The sequence below is a fragment of the Scyliorhinus torazame genome, chromosome 2 (assembly GCF_047496885.1).
Source record: "Scyliorhinus torazame isolate Kashiwa2021f chromosome 2, sScyTor2.1, whole genome shotgun sequence".
NCBI lineage: Eukaryota > Metazoa > Chordata > Chondrichthyes > Carcharhiniformes > Scyliorhinidae > Scyliorhinus > Scyliorhinus torazame.
This window is the reverse complement of record NC_092708.1, coordinates 44,144,632-44,167,944: the sequence shown is the minus strand read 5'-3', so window position 1 is coordinate 44,167,944 and position 23,313 is coordinate 44,144,632. Positions and strand designations below refer to the sequence as shown.

The window sequence follows — 23,313 nt, the reverse complement described above, 5'->3', positions numbered from 1 at the left end:
AGCTGCTCGCAAAACTGCACTGGGGCTTTTATTTAATTGAATGTGGTTTGCCCAGCTTTGAGTTGCATGGCTGGAAATGGTCACAGGGACATACGTGCTTGGAAATGACCCGTCCTTCAGCTGATTTCAATTATTGAAAAAAGTAGCTTCTAGTGGCATTATTTGGGACGATATCCAAAAATAGCGCTGATGAAACCACATCTCCAAACAAAAATTAGGACCCCTCCAAAGCAGACTGGGTTTGCAATTGGCATCTGATCTTAGCGCTTGCAGCTTTGGGGAGCGGGAAACATTACATTGCAGCAGATGTGTTTGAACTTCTAATGCCCCAAACAATTATTGCATTGTCTGAGTTGTGCAATGGCAGATCAGCTTCCAATCCTGTCTACAAGCCTCCCCTGAGAGACTTAACTAGAATAAGGGAGAAAAGTGATACTGAATTGTTACTTAGAAAGTCATGTCAATTTTAATTTAAAAAGCTGTTAATAATAATACATTTGATATTTCTTTGAAACCATTTGAAGTAATAATCATCTACATTACAATTGGTATGCTGCTACAGAGCAGCAACTGTAACCTCAGCAACCACAATGACCTCACAGCTATTCAACGGAGGGAAAGAATGTCTGGAGACCAGATGTTGGGACACTGTGTGATTTGCTGGAAACCACATATATATACCTACTTGTGACTGTTAACAGCAGTACCACTTACTAGAAGACACTTGAACCTTGAAGAACGTCTGCTGCTATGTTTCTGTCCTTCATTCTCCTGGCTGTACTGTGGCATGAGACAGAAACCTGGGGGCTGAAAAATGGAATACTGCACAACTCAATCTGGTTAGGTAAGACTGCAGTGTGCTATTATTCCTCTTTTGTTTCAGAAGGAGATTTGATTCTCAGTTTGTACTCGAAAACTACGTTTTAATGCTGACCAGGTTAGCATCAACTCCTCAGCTAGTTTGTCATCGGTATTTCAAGCTGTTCAGAATCTGCAGCAAATGTTCTAATGTTGTAAATTCTTATCATCCTCCAGAATGAAAGTTCCGCTTATTGGTGTGCAACCTATTACATTCCAGATAATCAGCCCTTTTCTGAATGACTCATTAATGGTACGAGGGTATATTTCATTTTTAAAGTTAAAGTAAGACATTAATATGCATTAGTTTATGTAAATAAATAGACCAGGAATTATACCTTACTGTAAAACACACTGTCATACCAGTGGGTAGAAGTAAAGGAATTGATCATAGAATAGGATCATAGAATTTACAGTGCAGAAGGAGGATACTCGGCCCATCAAGTCTTCACCTGCCCTTGTAAAGAGCATCTCAATATACTTTGGCTTAGGGAACTGTTTAATGAAACAGTGCAACTAGCCCTGATTTAAGAGGGAAGTAGATAAAGATACGAACAAGAAATACTGAAAGGGTTTGTTAATTGGTTGATACATTGGCAAATGGCCACCTTAAATGTTGTAAAATTCTGTATTCTCCAGAGAAGCCAGTTAGAAATTGTGCATTAGTGGTCACTGAGTAAGGACAGCATCCAGCACAGCTGAAATGTGCACCACCAGCAAATAACTGTCGCATTCACTCTTTAGGTTCATACAAAGAATAGTTTCTTAACTGAGGATTCTTCCAGCAATGATAGAATCCTGTCTTCGGGTCATAGAATAGTTACAGCACAGCCTGCTGTGCCCTTGCCAACTCTGTGCAAAAGCAGTTTCGCTGATCAAACTCCCTCGCCCTTTGAAATGAAAATGAAATTCCGGCGCCTGTTCGGGGAGGCTGGTACGGGAATTGAACCTTGCTGCTGGCCTGCCTTGGTCTGCTTTCAAAGCCAGTGATTTAGCCCTGTGCTTTCCCGGGTCACAAAGCCAACGCCATGGGTCAGCTCCATGGTGTGCGTAAAAAAGCCCTCCGGCGAGTTCCGGATCTGCATCGACCCGAAAGACCTGAACAACAACATCATGAGGGAACACTACCCCATACCCAAATGGTAAGAGACCACGAGCGAAATGGCCCGGGCTAAAATTTCCACCAAGCTTGATGCCTCAAAGGGTTTTTGGCAGATTCAACTGGATCAGTCCAGCAGGAAGCTGTACACTTTCAACAGTCCCTTTGGCAGATACTGCTACAATAGGATGCCGTTTGGCATCATCTCGGCATCTGAGGTGTTTCATCGCATCATGGAACAGATGATGGAGGGCATCGAAGGGGTACGAGTCTATGTTGATGACGTCATCATCTGGTCCACCACACCACAGGAGCACATCAGTCATCTCCAGCGTGTCTTTGCACGGATACGAGATCAGGGCCTGCGCCTCAACCGAGCCAAGTGCTCTTTTGGCCAAACTGAGCTAAAGTTACTGGGGGACCACATAACCCGGTCAGGAGTGCGGCCGGATGCCGACAAAGTGGCAGCCATCGCAGCCATGCCGCAGCCAGCAGACAAGAAGGCAGTGTTAGGCTTTCTTGGGATGGTCAACTTCCTGGGGAAGTTTATTCCCAACCTTGCCTCGCACACAACGGCTCTTCGCCACCTGGTCAAGAAGACAACGGAATTCCAGTGGCTGCCCGCACACCAGAAGGAATGGGAGGAGCTCAAGATCAAGCTCACCACCGCCCCGGTATTGGCATTCTTTGACACGACTCGGGACACAAAGATCTCGACTGATGCAAGCCAGTCCGGCATTGGGGCGGTACTCCTGCAACGGGATGACACTGCATCATGGGCCCCGGTCGTCTATGCCTCGCGGGCCATGACCCCCACAGAACAGCGCTATGCGCAGATTGAAAAGGAGTGCCTGGGTTTGTTGACTGGCATCAACAAATTCCACGATTATGTCTATGGTCTTCCGCAGTTCACTGTGGAAACCGACCATCGGCCCCTGGTCGGCATCATTCAGAAGGACCTCAACGATATGACCCCTCGCCTCCAGCGCATTCTGCTCAAGCTCCAGAGGTACGACTTCCAACTTGTCTACACCCCGGGAAAGGACCTCATCATCGCGGATGCCCTGTCCAGAGCAGTGAACACACCGCCCGAATCGGAGGGGTTTGTTTGTCAGGTCGACGCACAAGTAGCCTTCACATCGGCCAATCTGCCGGCTACTGATGCACGTCTGGCCCACATTCGCCGTGAGACTGCGGCTGACCCCCTTCTACAGCATGTGACGCGCCACATGACGGAAGGGTGGCTCAAGGGGCAGTGCCCACAATTCTACAATGTCCGGGACGACTTGGCCGTCATTGATGGTGTCCTCCTAAAGTTGGACCGAATTGTGATCCCACACAGCTTGTCCTCGAACAACTGCACGAAGGCCATCGCGGAGTTGAAAAGTGCAGGCGGAGGGCCCGAGAAGCTGTATACTGGCCGGGCATCAGCGACGACTTCGCCAACATGGTGCTCAACTGCCCCACCTGCCAAAGGTTTCAGCCGGCGCAGCCCCCGAGACGCTTCAGCCCCATGAGTTGGTCACGTCCCCCTTGGCAAAAGTGGGTGTGGACCTCTTTCATGCGCTCGGCAGGGACTACGTCATTATAATTGACTATTTTTCAAATTATCCCGAGTTCATACGCCTGCACGACTTGACATCATCAGCTGTCATCAGAGCATGCAAAGAAACCTTCGCTCGCTATGGGATTCTGCTCACGTCATGTCTGACAACGGGCCCTGTTTTGCGAGCCAAGAATGGTCTTTTGCCGCTTTATACGACTTCTCACACGTGACGTCCAGCCCTTTGCATCCCCAGTCCAATGGCAAGGCGGAAAAGGGCGTCCATATCGTGAAGTGGCTCCTCTGCAAGGCTGCTGATGCCGGATCTGACTTCTGTTTAGCCCTGCTGGACTATCGCTCGGCCCCACTGTCCACGGGCCTCTCGCCAGCCCAGCTGTTGATGGGTCGCACCCTCAGGACCACTGTGCCGTCCATTCATGTTCCTAAACCCGACCATGCTCCAGTACTGCAAAGGATGCGACAGCAGCGTTCTCAGCAGACGGCGGCACATGACGCTCGGGCAACTGATCTTCCTGCCCTGGCGCCTGGAGAAAACGTCCGCATACACCTACCGGTAGGTGGCTGGTCGGCAACCGCCGAGGTTCTCCGCCGCGTGGCTCCCCGCTCGTTCTTAGTTCGCCTGCCTGATGGCTCCATTCGCCGGCGCAATCGGCGGGCCCTTCGGCTGCTTCCACGATCGCTATGTGATCATGCACCGGTGCCACGTCCTCCAGTTGTCCCTGATGTTCACTTTGATGAGCTTCCTGCCACTCTGCCTATTCCTCTCTCGCCCGTGGCCAGGCCCATTCCTCAGCCGGTGGATCCTGACCCACCCTTGAGGCGGTCAACCCGAATTCGTCGCCCACCTAGTAGACTGGACTTATGAGCCTGTTTGCACATTGGACTCATTGAATTGTTTTGCAATACTGTTAACGTGTTTCTTTCTTGTCGTTCCAGAAGTTCTCTTTTGACATTGCTGTTTGCACTTGTTTTGTTCGTGGTACAACCTCGTTGCTCTGTTGCACCTGACACCTTCCTAGATATATAGTTTAGCCTCATGTACATGTTGTAAATATTGCACACACATACTCAGATGCACTCAGTACACACCAATATTTATTACCATGTAGGCACATATTCTTGCGAAAAGGGGGGATGTCATGATATCCACATTAACATATCATGGTGCAATCACACACACACTTATGGACAGGTAGTTGGACCAACCAATACACACACAACATCGCAGCCAATCACCAGTGAGAGCACACGCACTATAAAACAGGGAACACCACAGTTCCTGCTCATTCTACCAGAAGATAGCTCAGAGTACAGAGCTCACAGCGTGCCACTCAGACATACACCATGTGCTCAGTGCCTCACTAAGATAGTGCTGGGGCCAGGTCCACAGGTTAGCCGGTGAAGTACGAACCACAGCCAGAAGTTAATAGTTATTATTGTACAGAATAATAAAACAGAGTTGTACCATCTACAACCGTGTTGGTTCGTTTGTGTATCGGAACACCCAACCCGACACTAAATCTTTTCTAAACCATCTCATAACACTCACGTTCTTCCTGAAGCATGTGGACACAGTACTCCAGGTCTGGCTGAACCAATGTTTTATAAAAATTTATTATGAATTCTGTTTCATTTATACTCTGTGCCTGCAATTATAAAGCTCAGGAGCCCGGATGCCTTTTCAACAACTTTCCAAAGCTGCCCTTCAATGGTTTGTGCACATATATCCCCAGGTCTCTCTGTCCATGTGCCTCCTTTAGAACTGTACTCTCTATTTTAGGGGGCCAGTTAGCTCAGTTAGCTAAGAGCCAGGTTCAGGAAAACATCAGAAGCATGGATTAATTCCCCATACTGGCTAAGATAGTTCCTGGTGTCTACCTCATTACCTTACCCCTAAATTAATAGCATGAACCCTTTCACTATCTCTCATGAGTTAACAGTACCTTCAAGCTTTGAGTCATCGGTAAATCAGGGAGGAAAAAAACCCGGCACATTGGGATGATTGCTTTTCAATATCAAGTTAGCAAAGATATTCCTATCTAAACAATCAGTGCAGTTCTGAGGAGAAATTGAATAGGTACAAAGCTGTCGTGACACATTCACAGATTTTCACAATAGTATGCATTGGCTATTGTATTCCTCTCCCTTTCTTGTGTTGTGTTTATAATCCTATCCTTGGAATAGGGGTCCTGGAGGTGAGCTGGGGAAGGTGGAGGTCTGAGCAGCCTGCTCAGTCACTTTTAAGTCATTAGTTTGCAGTATTAATGCTATTGCAACATTGTAAGAAATAATATACTACAGCTTGTCTGTGAGTTTAAGTCTTTTAACTGGGTTTAAAGCATTGGATGGAATTTTCTCTTATATTTCAGAGTGCCAGTCTCTGACCGAGACTTGGAGTATAGCTCACCAGCTGTACAACCGAGTTTTTAGACCAGGTCTCGAGTTTCTTGGAAGCTTCAGTGGGCGTAGTTTATGCCATCACTGTGGCAGGGCGGGGCCTGATAGAGGTGGCAAGATTAGCTCCACAGAGAATGGGGCGCACTTTAAAAACAGCACCCTGATCAGCGCAAAAAGAAATCCCCCCCCCCCCACGGACATGGGGGACGCTGCCACAAGCATCGGGAGCTTTCCCCCCCCCCCTCCCACAGCACAAGCATCAGCATTGGGGGCTCCTCTCCTCCAACAAACATAATGCAAACCCTGCCCCCGATGGGGCTGCCCAGAGAGTCCACCCTTACATGGCTTCCGGCAGAGTTTGGCACTTCCAGATTGGCACTGTACCAGGGGGCAATGCGAGGGTGTGGTACGAGGGTACTGCCTGGGCATGTCCCTCTCCCCTCCACTGATTCAGGTTTTTCCAAACCTGTTGTAAACGTCGCCAATGTGACATCTCATCCGCACGGTATGAATATTCAGTGAGGGGGGTTCGTGCAGTGGGCAGCTACAGCTGGAGCAGCTAAGTATATTAAGATGTATTTAAATGAGGTTTCCACCATTTCTGGACATGAACCTTGTTAACTCATCAGTAAGAAATGTGGAAAATCGAAAAAACATGATCTCATCGGCGAGAATTGCGTTTTCCAATTCTCGTAGGATTTTCTAATTGCGTCACCGTTTTCGCTGATGGTTAATGCAGGCTGAAAGTCACCCCATTATCTTTGTTTTGCTTTTCTAAGTTTGTAACCAATATTACTCCATTAAACTGAGATTCCACCTTGTAGTATTACACTGTAAGATATTCCCAACATCTTTATTGTATGGGGACAAGAATAAAAGATAAACAAAAGGCGACTCAAGCTTTTTTGGACCATTTCCTTTACAAATAAAACATTTGGCACCTGTTCTCCTAAAGAAAACCAGGTAGGTCAACTCGAATCTTGAGGCACGTTAATTTGAATTTAAACAGAAGCTTGGCAGTTAACTGTTCCCTGGTGCATTCTCCATGGCAATGCCTCTACCAAAGAGAGTCCATTCATAAACTAATCAAGACTCTCTTCTCCTGCCATATAAACTGTTGTTCCCTTTACAATTAGTATTCTTGCAAACTGTCCTGATGAGTGAAAGATGATAAACCTTGACAGCATGCCTCTTTTCTCATCAATACTCAAGTTCCATACTACCAAATGGCTATTTGTATTTAAAAGCATTCTAAAAATGTAATTGAGTGTCTTATGAAGTAAGTACATCCACAGCCAAATGCTTTTGTCTATTTTAACTGTTTTAATAGTCACATCCTCCCATGTGGTAACTAATTTAATATATAAGTAGCTCCACAGTTTTTAGTTTTAATTTGTCCTCTATTTCTGAAGTTTTTTTAATATTTCAATCTGTATATTTTGTGAAAGTGTCTGCTGATTCACGTCCACAGCACTAATAATGTGACAAAGGTTGGAGACAGAAAACATCTTGGTCTTTATTCATAGATTAACTAAAAGTTAAGCTGAAGGACTGTATTAGTTGTGCAAAATTGACATGTCTTGTCATGCAATTACAGAACAAGCAGCTGGCGTTTATCACAGAGAGTCACGCAAAGGAAAATACCAGCTCACCTTGAAAGAAGCTAAAGTGCTGTGCGATTATGAGGGAGGACACCTTGCAAAGTACAAACAGTTAGAGTCAGCTCAGCGAATAGGTAGGAAAGAGTCTGTGCATTTACCATATCAAATGGAATGCGTTTGGCACATGCAGTGCTAATTCAAACCTAAATGAGCCACTTTGTTTTTTATTGATTGCACAGTAAGCAGTGATATTTCTAGACGTACGGTTACATTATTTTTCTTTATGAGACTTATTACTTGGTACTTGGCAAGGCTTCCCTCTGTAGTTTTCCACCAGGCAATTTTCACAGGCAGTGCACAATGAGTGCAGTCGATAGACACGTTCATTAGAAATGTTCAACTGATTTTCCTTGAATAAATCTCAGGGGGCATGGACAGTGCAGAACTAAAGGAGTTCAACTGCGGAGGCAATACCGAATTCCTGTGGTATTATTAATGGTGCATTTGTAAAGGCATGTGTCATGAACATGAATTAGTTTTCCAGCAAGATCTTCATATATTTCATAGAAATCTTGCCCATTACTGTCTCGGGGAAAATAGAGGAACAGCTTTCTACAGTTGTAACTCTGTATATAGGCTGTGAAGTTGGCAGGAATTTCATTGTCACCAAATAAATAATTTTTATATTGAAACCATTTGAGCTGAAACAATATTTGATATTACAGTTAAGAACTTTTCCAAAGTCAAGAGAAACTCTATTGTTCTAAATTACCTTGATAATGCCAAACAATACACCCCAACCAATCTATTAAACAAACTGCTTTAAACAACTTACTTTTATTTCTTTTATTTCCCTTTCTTTTTCCTCATTCTGTTTTCTAATTATCATCCTGCTTCTAATTGATAAAATAGTAATGGCACTAGATTAGTAGTCCAGATGACTAGGCTAATGCTCTGGGAACATGGATTAAAATCACTCAAAGGGCAGCTGGTGGAATTTAAGTTCAAGAAATAATTCTGGAATTAAGAACTAGTCTCGGTCACAGCAACTATGAAACCATTGTTGCTTGTCAGAAAAAAAAATCTGGTTTGCCAATGTACTCTGAGGAAGGTAACCTGTCGTCCTCACCTGGTCTATGTGTGACTCCAGACCCACAGCAACGTAGTTGACTTTTAAATGCCCTCTGAAATGGCCCAACAAGACACTTGGTTGTGTTACGTTGCTACAAAGTCAGAAAGGAATGAAACTGGATGAAATGACAATGACTTAATGGAGAAAAGCCAGCGAATTCAAAGGCAAGTTTGAAAGTAGAGAAAGCAACCATCTGTTTTGGTGTCTGAACTGATGGTCTGCAGTATATAGTCAGGGCGAAGGTCCAATTATGGAGGGAAGGTGCGGTTATTTTCCATACGTCTTGTAGATCCTGGGATGGATTCTCCATTGGCTGATGCCGGAATCGGGAAATGCGATTAGACGGAGAATCTGCTACGACGCTAAAATCGTGGCGAGCGCTGATTTCACGCCAAATCGCAATACTCCATCGCCTTGACAGTGGCGTCAATGTGTTCCAGAATGCACATACAGTAAGCGCTATTGACATATCATTAACAGGCCTGACCTGATATGCTTCAGGGCCTCCGCGATTCTCCTCCTCCAATGGGCCAAGTTCCCAATGGCGAGGTTCACTGCTTTTAAAAATCATTAAACAGGCGCAGTGCCTGTTGAGGGTCAGAGAGGGGGCATGCAAAGTGTCCAACATCGCCATAGTTTTCTGATAGTCGTGCCGCTGGCCGGTGGGGGGGGGGGGGGGGGGGGTTCTGCCAGGGCCAGGGGGAGTACCGGGGGGTGGCCAGGAGATGGGCTGTGAGGTAGGGGTGGACTGGCACGGAACACCATTGCCACAGCCTTCAAGGCAGCCGTGCAGCTGCGTGTGCCATCTTGTTGGCTGGGATGAGTGAGTGTGGGAAGTGAAGTGTGTATATGGGCTGCAGCTTGTCAGTCACCCAAGTGTCAATCACGGACCCGATGAATCCCGCACCGTTTCTCATTGGAATCGATCATGTTCCACGGGGCACCGGTGCTAGCCCTTCAACGGTTGCTGAATCTGTCCAGGTGCGCGCCAGTTTTGCTGTTGTGGAAGTCCATGAATCCTGCCCCGTCGTCAACACTTAGTCTCAGGAACAGAGAATTCCACCACACAACTTTAATAGTTCATTTTATATAATGTGGAGGAACTGAGTCACAGGATTGCTAATTAGTTTTAACAACAATGACACGTAGATTGACGGTGTTACTGATAGTGCTGAGGATTGTCAGAGGATACAACAGGATATAGATAGACTGAAGACTTGGGCACAGAAATGGCAGATCTGGACAAATGCGAGGTGATGCATTGTGGGGGATCAAATCTAACCATGAATTATACTGAAAATGGCAAAACCCTTAGGAACATTTACATACAAAGGGATCTGGGCGTGGAGGTCCACAGTTCCCTAACAGTGGCAACACAGGGGGCCAAGGTGATTAAGAAGGCATATGGCATGCTTGTCTTCATCAGCCGGGGCATTAAATACAGGAGTTGAGAAATTATATTGCAGCTGTATAAAATCTTGGTTCAGCTGCATTTGAAGTATTGCGTGCAGTTCTGGTCACTTCATTATCAGAAGGATGTAGAAGCTTTGGAGAGAGTGCAAAGAAGGTTCACCAGGATATTGCCTGGCCTCGAAGGTGTTGGCTATGAGGAGAGGTTGAATAAACTAGGATTGTTTTCACTGGAAAGACCAAGGCTGAGGGGAGACCTGATAGAGGTCTACAAAATTATGAGAGGCCTAGACAGGGTGGACAGTCAGAGGCTTTTTCCAAGGGTGGAAGTGTCAATTACAAGGGGGCACACGTTCATGGTGAGAGGGGGAAACTTTAAGGGAGATGTGCGGGGTAAGTTTTTCAGAAAGAGAGTGGTGGGAGCCTGGAAAGCGCTGCCAGAAGACATAATGGAAGCAGGCACAATAGCAATATTTAAGAGGCACCTGGATGGATACATGAATAGGGAGGAAATAGAGGGATATGGACTGAGTAAGGGCAAAAGGTTTTTATTTAGTTCGGCCAGCATGATCGGCACAGGCTTGGAGGGCAGAAGGATTTGTTCCTGTGCTGTACTTTTCTTTGTTCTTTGTAATGAGAAATAAACATTTATTAAATATAAAAAGTTGGATTATTATACAATGCTCCTTATTCCCGTATTAGCTTAACAAATATACACAGAATTAAAGATTAACATGGATTACAAAGTACATCTTAAACTACAATTGTCTCATTAACACAAAAAAGTCCCTTTTAAGCACCCCATTAGGTTCCTGTCGAGAACTACTAGATGTGAGGCTATCCACTTTGGCGGCAAAAACAGGAAGGCAGACTATTATCTGAATGGTGGCAGTTTGGGAAAAGGGGAAGTGCAGTGAGATCTGGGTGTCATGGTGGAACAGTCACTGAAGGTTGCCATGCAGGTACAGCAGGCGGTGAGGAAAGCTAATGGCTTGCTGGCCTTCATAGCGAGAGGATTTGAGTATAGGAGTAGGGATGTCTTGCTGCTTTTACACAGGGCCTTGGTGAGGCCACACCTTGAGTATTGCTTGCAGTTTTGGTCTCCTAGTTTGAGGAAGGACATTCGTGTTATTGAGGGTGTCCAGCGAAGGTTCACCAGACTAATTTCCGGGATGGCAGGACTGACATATGAAGAAAGACTGGATCGACTGGGCTGGTACTCACTGGAGTTTAGAAGAATGAGGGGATCTCATAGAAACATATAAAATCCTGATGGGACTGGGCAGGCTAGATGCGGGGGGAATGTCGGGGGCGTCCAGAACTAGGGGTCACAGCCTAAGAATAAGGGGTAAACCATTCAGGACTGGGATGAGGAAGAACTTCTTCTCTCAGAGAGTTGTAAACTTGTGGAATTCTCTTCCACAGAAAGCTGTTGGGGCCGGTTTGTTGGATATATTCAAGAGGGAGCTGGACGTGGCCCTTACGGCTAAAGGGATCAAGGGGTATGGAGAGAAAGTGGGAGTGGGATACTGAATTTGCATGACCAGCCAGAATCATATTGAATGATGGTGCAGGCTCGAAGGGCCGAATGGCCTACTCCTGCTCCTATTTTCTATATTTCTATGTTACTTTCTTCCCCAACCTGCTCTGGTGCCTCTGCTTTAACTTCCAACATTTTATGTTGAAACTCTCTCTCTTTCGCCTTTCCCCTTACTTTCATTGCTAACTTCTCTTCGCCAATGCTCTTCTCCAATTCCCTTCGAAAAGCTCTGTCGCTTTCCCCTCTTTCCCTTCCTTTTTTCTTTTCCTGCATCAAGTTTTTTCCATTTCTATTTCCTTTTGCAATTGAATTTTAGCCAATTCAAATGCCTCACTCTTTTGGAGAACTTGGTCTATCGGACAACTCTTGTACATTTAAACATTTCGCTATTCTTTCAATTACCTCAGTTTTCTTAACCCCTGCAGGTAATCCCAACTCCAATATATCTGCCAATTCAGTCAACTGACCCTCAGTTACTTTCTGTGAACCAGTCAAATTACATCTTCCATGTTTAGGAAATTCTTCTCAATTTGCAATGCCATTTTGGATTCTAATCTGTACAATGTACAAAGACCAAAGAACAATACAGCACAGGAACAGGCCCTTTGGCCCTCCAAGCCTGCGCCGACCATGATACCTGCCTAAACTAAAACCATATGCACTTACGGTGTCCGTATACATCCATTCCCACCTTATTCATATATTTGTCTAGATGCCCCTTAAATGCTGCGATCGTACCTGCTCCCACCACCTCCCCAGGAAGCGCGTACCATGGGAGGGATTCTCCAATAATGGGGCTATGTCCCCACGCCGACGTGAAAACCAGCGTCAACCACTCCGGTGTCAACGGCCCCCGAAAGTGAGGAATTCTCCAATTTCTAGGGGGCTAGGTTGAAGCCGGAGTGGTTCCCGCAGCTCCAGCCGGCGCCGAAGGGCCGGCACGAGTTCACGCATGCGCGGAACAGGTGGTGTATTTCCAGGTATGCGCGGAAGGGGCGGCATATTTCCACGCATGCGCGGGGGTTCCCTTCTCCTCATGGCCCCCGGGCAATATGGCGGAACCCTGCAGGGGCCCGGCGCGGAGGAAAGAAGGCTCCCACGGAACCAGCCTGCCCGCCGATCGGTAGGCCCCCCTGGGATCGGATACCCCGCCCCTTCCAGGACAGCCTCCTCACACATACCTGCCAGGTCCCGCCATGTGTGAGGTGAGTAATTCACGTCGGTGGGACTGGGCAAACTTGTTGGCCACTCGGCCCATCGGGGCCCAGACAATCGCTGGGGGGGAAGGGGCGCTGCCAACGGCCCCCGACTGGCGTGGCAGGAATCCCACCGCCGCCCAAAAAACGGCAACGGAGAATAGGGAAGCCGGCGTCGGGCGGCGTGGCGGGATTCTTGCCTCCCCCCAGGGATTATCCGACCCGGCGCAGGGTCGCAGAATCCCGGCCCATAATTTTACCACGCTCTGTGTAAAAAGCTTGCCTCGCACATCTAGTTCTAAACTTTTCCCCACTGACTTTAAACCTATGTCCCCTAGTACTTGATTCCCCCTCCATAGGAAAGAGCACCTGACTATCCACTCTGTCCATGCCACTCATAATCTTGTAGATCTCTATCAGGTCGCCTCTCAACCTCCGTTGTTCCAGTGAGAACAGACCAAGTTTAACTAACCTTTCCTCATAGCTAATGCCCTCCATACCAGGCAACATCCTATTAAACCTCTTCTGTATCCTCTTCAAAGCATCCACATCCGTACAGGTCCTGTACAGTTGCAGCATGACTTGCTAATTTTTATATTCAATGCCCCGACTGATGAAGATCAGCATGCCGTATGCCTTCTTGACCACGTTATCCACATGCGTTACCACTTTCAGTGATCGGTGGACATGCACGTCCAGGTCTCTCTGCCTGTCAATACTCGTAAGGGTTCTAACATTTATTGTGTAACTCCTACATGCATTGGACTTTCCAACGTGCATTACCTCACACTTGTCCGGATTAAACTCCATCTACCAATGTTTGTGTTGTCTGCGAACTTACTAGTCAGACCAGCTACATTTTCTTCCAAATCATTTATATACACCATGAACAACAAAGAATCCAGAACGGATCCCTGTTGAACGCCACTAGTCACAGCCTTCCATTCAGAAAATCACCCTTCTACTGCTACCTTCTGTCTTCTGTGCCCAGCCAGTTCTGTATCCAACTTGACAGCTCTCAAAGGTTTTACTGAAGTCCATGTATACAACATCTACTGCCTTTATCGATCAAATTAGTGAGGCAAGGACTCCCCTTCACAAAACCACGCTGTCCATCACTAATAAGTCCATTTGTTTCCAAATGTGAGTAAATCCTATCTCTAAGAACCTTTTCCAATAATTTCCCTGCCACTGACATAAGGCTCACAGACCTATAATTTCCTGGATTATCCTTGCTGCCCTTCTTAAACAATGGAACAACATTGGCCACTCTCCAATCCTCTGGAACTTCGCCTGTAGCCAATGAGGATAAAAAGATTACTGTCAAGGTCCCAGCTATTTCCTCCCTTGCCTCCCTCGGTATTCTGGGGTAGATCCCATCAGGCCCTGGGGACTTATCTACTTTAATGCTTTTGAAGATGCTCAACATCTCCTCCTTATTAATATTGTTATGGGCCAGGGTTTAGAGAACCACAAAGTGTACCATGGAGTTCACCTGGCCCACAACTTTTAATAGATTGTGGTATGGGGAGCACACGGCCCACTCTACAGGTGTGGTACAGCAGAAATGGAAAAGTATTTTTTAAAGCAAAACAATGTTTATTCTATGAACTCAAGTTAACCTTTTTAAAACATACAGTGAACATCTTAGCAACCATCAATTCAAATACAACCGCCAAAGAATACAACACAAAGTAATCCTTGAGCTTTCCTTTTAACATCCATAAGACTTAAAACAAAACCTTTTAACAGAAACACCTCAGGTTTAAATTCACTACTGAGAACATTTACCACATTGGAATCAGCAAATGGACATTCATAAGCTTGCAGGAATTCACACACATCCTGCTGTGATTGCAGCGTCTCCAAAACTAAAATGAAACCAAACCCACTCTGCAGCAAAAAGTCTAAAGCGAAAGTAAAAAGCTGACAGACAACCCAGCTCCACCCACTCTCTGACATCACTGCAGTAGTAAACACCCATTTCTTAAAGGTACTCTCACTACAAATATTTATATACATACCCATTTATGAACACCCATTTCTTAAAGGTACTCTCACATGACACCTCCCCTCAAGAAAAATAAATAAACTATCAACTTCAAGATGGTTTCATTTTTCACCTTTTCACTATCCTTTAAGAAATGCACACAGTAAATATACTTTTTCATTTAAAAAAAACAACACACGCAAACAGGTACAATAATATAGTCCATTTTTTTTTTCTTCCTCCAACTGGAATCCTTCTTGATTGACAGTCTTTTTGAACAAGAAGGTCTTTGCACGATCCATCCATTTCTCTACACCTCGGCATTACTTTTTAAAGTCAGATACTTCAGTTCAATCGGATCACAGACTCCCTTGTAATTCTCCAACACAGGAGCATTGGTTATCACAGCTTTCAGGCAGTCAAATGCCTGTTCAAAGTCCGCTGTCCACTGAAATTTTCGACGTTTCTTCAGCAAGTCTATCAGTGGAGCGACCACGCCACAAAAACTTTTCACAAATGTTCGATCAAATCCACTCATGTCAAGAAATCGCATTATTTCCCTTCGTCTTGAGGGTATTGAAAACTCCTCAATAACTGTTGGTTTCACATCCCGTGTGACCATTTGACCCTGTCCGATTGTATGGCCAAGGAATGTGACTTGGGCTTTTCCAAATACACTTTTGGCTAGGTTTATCACCAAACCCGCCTCCTGAGACGATCGAATAACTCCATCAGATGGTTTAAATGTTCTTTCCATGTCTGGCTGAAAATTACCAAATCGTCGATGTAGACCACACAATTGGGTAATCCTGAAACAACTTTGTTAGTTAACCGTTGAAATGTGGCTGGGCCGTTTTTCATGCCAAATGGCATAACTTTGAATTGGTATACACCATCTGGAGTCACAAAAGCTGAAATCACCTTTGCCCTTTCAGAAAAAGGCACCTGCCAGTAACCTTTAAGTAAATCCAGTTTGGAAATAAAAGCTGATTGTCCCACTTTCTCAATGCAATCCTCCAAACGTGGGATAGGATAAGAGTGCGGTCTTGCAACTGCATTAACTTTTCTATAGTCTACATACAACCGTTGGGTACAGTCTGGTTTAGGTAGCATCACTATGAGTGAGCTCCATTGGCTGCAACCCACTTCAATTATGCCATTTTTAAGCATACTCTCAATCTCTTTGTTAACCTGTGCCAATTTTAAAGGGTTCAGTCTATATGGATGTTGTTTGATTGGAACAGCATTTCCCACATCTACATCATGTATCGCCATTTTAGTACTTCCCAATTTATCTCCACAAACTTGCCCATGTGATATCAATAACTCTTTCAGGTCAGTTCGTTTTTCCTCTGGAAGGTAACTCAACAATTTATCCCAATTTTTAAGAACACCCTCGTTTTCCAATTTAATTTGAGGTATGTCAAATTCACAGTCATCTGGATCTGGTTCGTCACTTTGAGTTAGAACAATTAAAACCTACTCCTTTTTCTCTCCTTCCCTTTCAAAGTACCTTTTAAACATATTCACATGACACACTCGGTGAGTTTTCCTTCTATCTGGTGTCTTTACCATATAATTCACCTCACTTAATTTCCTTTGAATCTGATAAGGTCCACAAAACCTAGCTTTTAAAGGTTCACCTACCACTGGTAACAATGCTAAAACAATATCTCCACTGGCAAAGCTACGAACTTTGGATTCTTATCCGCGACCCGTTTCATCACATTTTGTGCAACTTTTAAATGTTGTTTAGCCAATTCACCTGCTCTATTTAATCATTCCCTAAAATTTGATGCGTGATCCAATAAGGTAATTTCCGATTTCTCACTCACCAATTTTTCCTTAATCAATTTAAGTGGTCCTCTTACCTCATGACCAAAAATTATTTCAAAAGGACTGAATTTGGTTGACTCATTAGGTGCATCCCTAATTGCAAACAGTACGAATGGAATTCCTTTATCCCAATCCTCTGGATATTCTTGACAATAAGCCCTCAACATTGTCTTTAATGTCTGATCCCACCTTTCTAATGCTCCCTGCGATTCTGGATGGTACGCAGTTGATTTAAATTGTTTTATTCCTAAGCTATCCATAACTTCTTTGAATAAACTTGAGGTAAAATTTGATCCTTGATCCGATTGTATTTCTGTGGGTAGTCTATATCTAGTAAAGAATTTCAGTAACTCCTCCACAATCCTTTTAGCTGGAATATTACGTACTGGAATGGCCTCTGGAAACCTAGTAGACACATCCATTATAGTCAAAAGATATTGATTCCCACTTTTCGTTTTAGGAAGTGATCCTACGCAATCAATTAGGACCCTTGTAAAAGATTCCTCAAATGCTGGAATGGGTGTTAAGGGTGCTGGTTTTATCACTGCTTGAGGTTTCCCTATCACTTGACATGTGTGATATGATTGACAAAATCTAATTACATCTTAATGTAGTCGATGCCAATAAAAATGTTTTTGTATTTTAGCTTGAGTTTTCCTTATTCCCAAATGACCACCCACTGGTACCTCATGTGCAATTCGCAACACCTCCTTTCAATACCCTACCGGCAATACTACTTGATGAACTTCTGCCCACTTTTCATCCACCTGCATATGTAAAGGTCTCCATTTTCTCATTAAGACATACTTTTAAGGTAATAACACTCTGGTATACACTCAGATTCCTCTTCCGTATATGCCTTCTGATACATCCGTTTTATTTCTACATTTTTCTGTTGTAACTCTGTCAATTTTCCTGAACTAAAAATATCCGCCTCATCCTCCACCTGTTCTTGTTCTTTTTCAACCAATAATCAAAAATCGTTTCGGATAATTGCACTTCAGCTTCATCTTCACTCTTTGATTTCTCCTCTTGTCTTAACCTGTGACTTTGCGACACAATCCGTAAAGATCCCAGGGTATTTGTCCGTCAACACTTCAGTTGTCTGATTTTCCACTGGCTTATCAACCACAGTAGGCATCACTCCCACCTGCGATCCAGCTATAACATTACCCTAGATAAACTGTATTCCTGGACAAGATAGTTTCCCTATTACTCTTACTACCACTTCACCACTCTTCACTGGACTTTCCAACCTTACCTTATATCATGGAACACTAATCCTCTCACCCTGAATTCCACATATTACCACCTTTTCTGGCAATATTCTTCCCAAACTACATAACTCCTCAGCTCTTACCATTAAAGATTGACTAGCTCCCGTATCTCTTAAAATTGAGACTTCTTTACCTGCGCCTCCTGATACACATGAGTAAACTTTACCCACATGAGTAAATTCTTTAAAAAGATCTGGCATCTTCTTATCAATCACCTCTTGATCAGGCTGTACAATCTTTTGCACCTCCTTCGCTTCACTTGGGATTTCCTTTCCAACTTTAACAAACCCCACTGTCTTATCCTGTTTTACCACATCAGCCTTCTCAGTGCTTGTCTTCAACCACCAACACTGTGACTTGACATGGCCTAGTTTATTACAGTGAAAACATTTGAAACTTTTCATGTCTCTTCCACCCTCCTGGATTTCTTTTTTAATCTGAGATACATTCTCCTTATTATCTCCTATCAGATCACCTTTACCTTTACCACTTGAGTATTTCTCATGTCCCCAGTTTCTATCCCTCACAAGCTGAAACTGATGTCGGAAACCAAGCTTTGATTTATAAACTAATTCATAATCATCTGCCATTTCTGCTGCTAATCTCACAGTTTTAACCCTCTGCTCTTCCACATGAGTTCTCACTACATCAGGAAATGAATTTTTAAAATCCTCCAAAAGTATAATTTCTCTGTGAGCTTCATACGTTTGGTCTATTTTCAAAGCCCTTATCCACCTATCAAAATTACTCTGTTTGAGTCTTTCAAACTCCCTGTATGTTTGACCAAATTCTTTCCTTACATTTCTAAACCTTTGTCTGTAGGCTTCAGGCACTAGTTCATATGCACCTAAGATGGATTTTTTCACCTCCTCATACGTCCCAGATTCCTCCTCCTGTAGTGATGCAAACACTTCACTAGCTGTACCTATCAGTTTTGTTTGAATCAGTAATACCCACATGTCCTGTGGCCATTTCATTTGTTTAGCTACCTTCTGAAATGAAATGAAAAAGGCTTCTACCCCCTTCTCATCAAACCTTGGCATGATTTATTGGCCAGGCCGCGCCAGAATCAGGGCGATCGGAGGCCCCAGGTGATTGGTATCTGGGCAAGGTGGCAGACTAGCACTGCTGATGCCACCTGGGCACTGCCAGCTGGGCACCCTAGCAGTACCATCGTATGAGGTGGGGTGCGGGGACTCAAGGGTCGCATTGGTTGGGGGGGTTCAAGAGATTGGGGTGGCAGCAACCGGAGCTCCTCAGTACAGGAAATGTGACTGAGTGCGGCCTCGGTGGGACATTCCCTGCTGAGGCCCGAAAAAAAGAGTGCTTTTAGATAGTGGGCGACACGTGCTGGGAATGACCCCTCTAATCCTGTCCAGAATTGACTTTTTTTTGTTGTCAGATCTCTAGTCTCAGGAGAACATCCCTGTTTCTTCACATAACTTGCTTTAGAAAAACAGGCGCAAGAACCTTTTCAATTAAACAATGATAACGTACTCAGATGGATTAGTTGGCAAAAGTAATTGGAGTTGAACTCTGCAATCCAGGCAGCTCCAAGCTCCATTCCTGGTCTGTCCTGCATTAGTTAAACACTGGTGGACTGTCAGAGCCTCTGGGTGAGGATGGGGATAATCAATGAGCCAGGGTTCTCACTGATGGTCACAATACAATGATGCTTGCTGATAAGTGTGTGCATATGGGTATTTAGGGCAAAAGCCGTGGATCATCTGTGACGATTACACAACTCTTCGATCAAATAGAGTGTGGCATGTTTCCTAATCTGCTGAGATCATTAAAATACCACTGTCATTTACAGCGTAGAAGGAAGCAATTCAACTCATCATGACTCAACTGACATCAAATCGAAGTGCTGTGGATGAAATAATAACAGAAAGTGCTGGAAAAACCCATTCGGCAGCATCGTTGGGGAGAGAGCGAGAGAGAGAGACAGAGTTAACATTTCCAGTCCAATATGACTCTTCTTTGGAATTGAAGAAAGGTAGAAATATCAGAGCTGGATTCTCCGTTGGCGGGATCCCCCGCTTCGCCGGCAGCGCAATCATGCCCGCGGATTTCCCGACGACGTGGGGGTGCAGACCAATGGGAAATCCCATTGGCCGGCTGCCGGGACTTAGGATCCCGCTGCCGGCAGGGGAGCATCGCAGCAGAAAACGGGTGCGGTGGGACGGAGAATCCCGGCCAATGGGTTTTATGCTGTTGAAAAGCGGAGAGGGTCAGGCAGAACCTTTGCCTTTCTCTCTTTTACAGTCAACCTCTTTGTTGGCCGAATCTCCCTCTTTTTTTTGCCATAAGCAAATTCTGAGCTTTTTTCCCTCTATACCCAAGTCCAGATAATATAAACTGCAAATAAAATCCAGCACTTTCCAGCACTCATTGCTGGGGCAAAACGCTCCAACCTCCTGCAGTCTGAGCAAACTTATCTCTTTGTTTCCCATGTATCAACTCTATTCGTACTGCTTTACCTCCTCTTATACACCTAAATTGACCTGATGAAGGAGCTGCGCTTCGAAAGCTTGTGTTCGAAACAAACTTGGTGGACTTTAACCTGGTGTTGTAAGACTTCTTACTGTACGTAAATTCTTGTCAGATACCTCAATTTCACTATCCATTCAGGCACTCAGTTCTTCAAACAAAGATGTAACTTATCAAACATAACTTGCCTTTAACAAATCTGTACCAACTATCCTTGATAAACTAACACATTTCTAAATCCTTCCTAATATAACCTTGAATTATGATGAGACTCCCAGCCTTGGCTGGCAGCTACAGAATGGCTATTTAGCCAAGTGGCCACTTGGTACCGAATGACGTTGGTCAGCTGTAAAATCATACAGCATGAGTGAGAGCTTTCAGAGAGGGCCAAGAAACAATAATACTCCAAAAAACACTGAATGAGCTCTAGTTTTCGCAAGGAAGACATAAGAGCCAAACTCAATATGATTGGTAGAAAAATTGACATGGAACTTTCTACATAGGGGAATTGCCATTGCCAACCCATGTGCTCTCAATAAAAAAATAATGTAATATTCCCAGGGAGTTTGTTAGATGAATTTCAATTGTGCATGTTCTGGACCATGTTCAACTGGCTGATTGGGATCATGCCAACGATATCTGAAAGAGACTTCTCAGTAACAGTATAAGGGAGCAGAGAATAATAGAAGTCATTGATTCTACGAACCTTGTGGGGTAAGTACAATCTTATTCAAACTGAGCTCAAATGCTGGCAACTGATTTCCGAACGAAAAGTTCCTTATGTTTCTTCTTCTCTACCCCTGAAAAGCTGAATGTAGAAAAAACCCGCAATATTTGTCTGATCTTATTTTCAACATTATTCATCCTTAACTATTTACTTTTTGCCTGGCATTTCCACAGTCCTCGCACATGTACTATGGGTGGCACATGTCATGGCCATGTGGCACAGTAGCACAGTGGTTAGCACTGTTGCTTCACAGCGCCAGGGTCCCAATTCGATTCCCGGCTTGTGTCACTGTCTGTGTGGAGTCTGCACGTTCTCCCCGTGTCTGCGTGGGTTTCCTCCGGGTGCTCCGGTTTCCTCCCACAAGTCCCCAGAGATGTGCTTGTTAGGTGAATTGGACGTTCTGAATTCTCTCTCTGTGTACCCGAAAAGGCGCCGGAGTGTGGCGACTGGGGGATTTTCACAGTAACTTTATTGCAATGTTAATGCAAGCCTACTTGTGACAATGATAAAGATTATTATTGTTATTACTCGTAATTCTACAGATAACCAGGTTATTGAAGCCCTCTTGATTTGTGCTGCTTCCCACGGTGAACAGCTCATCTAGACCAGATCTTCCAAGTTAACATGGTCTAGGGGTCATCATTTGTCCCTTGATTAGAGGATCACTATCTACTCAGGATGGCACATTTCTGCATGAGTCTTCTTGTGCCTGGACAGACCAATTCCTGACCCACAGATCTTTGGGTGTATGGAGAAAGACATCCCATGAGGTAGTGTGATCCAGCATGTAGGAGTTGCTTTCTCTCCTTCTCTGGATAAGGTATGGGTAGGGATAGGGATACAAGAATGAAGGGATCTTGGAGTACAAATACATCAATCACTAAAGGTTGAAAGGCCATAAAAAAACAAACCAAATACTTGGCTTTATTTCTAGAGGAATAGAATTGAAAAGTAGGGAAGTATGTTTAATCTGGCTCAACGTTTGGTTAGATCTTACTGTGTGTAGCTCTACTGGCCATATTATGAATAGGATACAGAGGCACTGGAGAGGGTGCAGAAAAGAATTATACTAGAAATTATACTGGAAAAACATATCAGGAAAAAATATGACAGGTTGTGTCTTTGTTCCCTTGAAAAAAAGGTTGAAGGATGACCTAACAGAACTCTTTAAAACTCTGGTAAGTTTTGAAAGAGTCGATACAGACAGAGAGATGGATTTTGTCATCCCAACGCTGAGCAAATCCACATCAAGTGGAGGAAAATGGAGGTGGGGGGTGTAATGATACGTATAAATAAATATTCTGGCCGCGAGGTTTGCTGGTGTCACATGGGTGGGTTTAAACCAGTATGGCAGGGGGGTGGGTACCGGAGCAACAGGTCAGAAGGTGAAATAATTGAGGGAGAACTAGAGAATAGGGCCAGTATGGCTCTGAGGAAGAGCAGACAGGGAGATGTTGCTGAAAATAGCAGGACTGGTGGCCTGAAGTGCATATGTTTTAATGCAAGAAGTATAACAGGTAAGGCATATGAAGTTAGAGCTTGGATTAATACTTGGAACATGATGTTGTTGCCATTACAGAGACCAGGGGCGAGATTCTCCGAACCCCCCGGCGGGTCGGAGAATCGCCGGGGGCTGGCGTGAATCCCGCCCCCGCCGGTTGCCGAAATCTCCGGCACTGGGGATTCGGCGGGGGCACCCACCCCGCAATTCTCCGGCCCGAATGGGCCGAAGTCCCGCTGCTAGGATGCCTGTCCCGCTGGCGTGGATTAAACCACCTCTCTTACCGGCGGGACAAGGCAGCGCGGGCGGGCTCCGGGGTCCTGGGGGGGGCGCAGAGCGATCTGGTGGCGGGGGTGCCCCCACGGTGGCCTGGCCCGCGATCGGGGCCCACGATCCGCGGGCGGGCCTGTGCCATGGGGGCACTCTTTTCCTTCCGCCTTCGCCACGGTCTCCACCATGGTGGAGGCGGAAGAGACTCCCTCCACAGTGCATGCGCGGGGATGCCGTGAGCAGCCGCTAACGCTCCCGCGCATGCGCCACCCGGAGATGTCATTTCCGCGCCAGCTGGCGGGGCACAAAACGCCTTATCCGCCAGCTGGCGGGTCGGAAATTAGTCCGGCGCGGGCCTAGCCCCCCAAGGTTGGGGCTCGGCCCCCCAAGATGCGGAGGATTCCGCACCTTTGGGGCGGCGC

The 23,313-nt window shown here is 45.2% G+C and overlaps 1 protein-coding gene across 1 annotated transcript in view; it reads left to right on the top strand.

Annotated features, from left to right (window-relative positions):
* Positions 1-532: 532 nt before the first annotated feature.
* Positions 533-23,313, top strand: part of tnfaip6 (tumor necrosis factor, alpha-induced protein 6) — a 54,647-nt gene continuing 31,866 nt past the window's right edge. The window contains exons 1-2 of the mRNA XM_072471017.1: positions 533-844; positions 7,516-7,653. Of these exons, the coding sequence (XP_072327118.1) occupies positions 751-844; positions 7,516-7,653 (232 nt within the window). The 5' untranslated portion in view covers positions 533-750. The remainder of the gene's footprint in view (positions 845-7,515; positions 7,654-23,313) is intronic.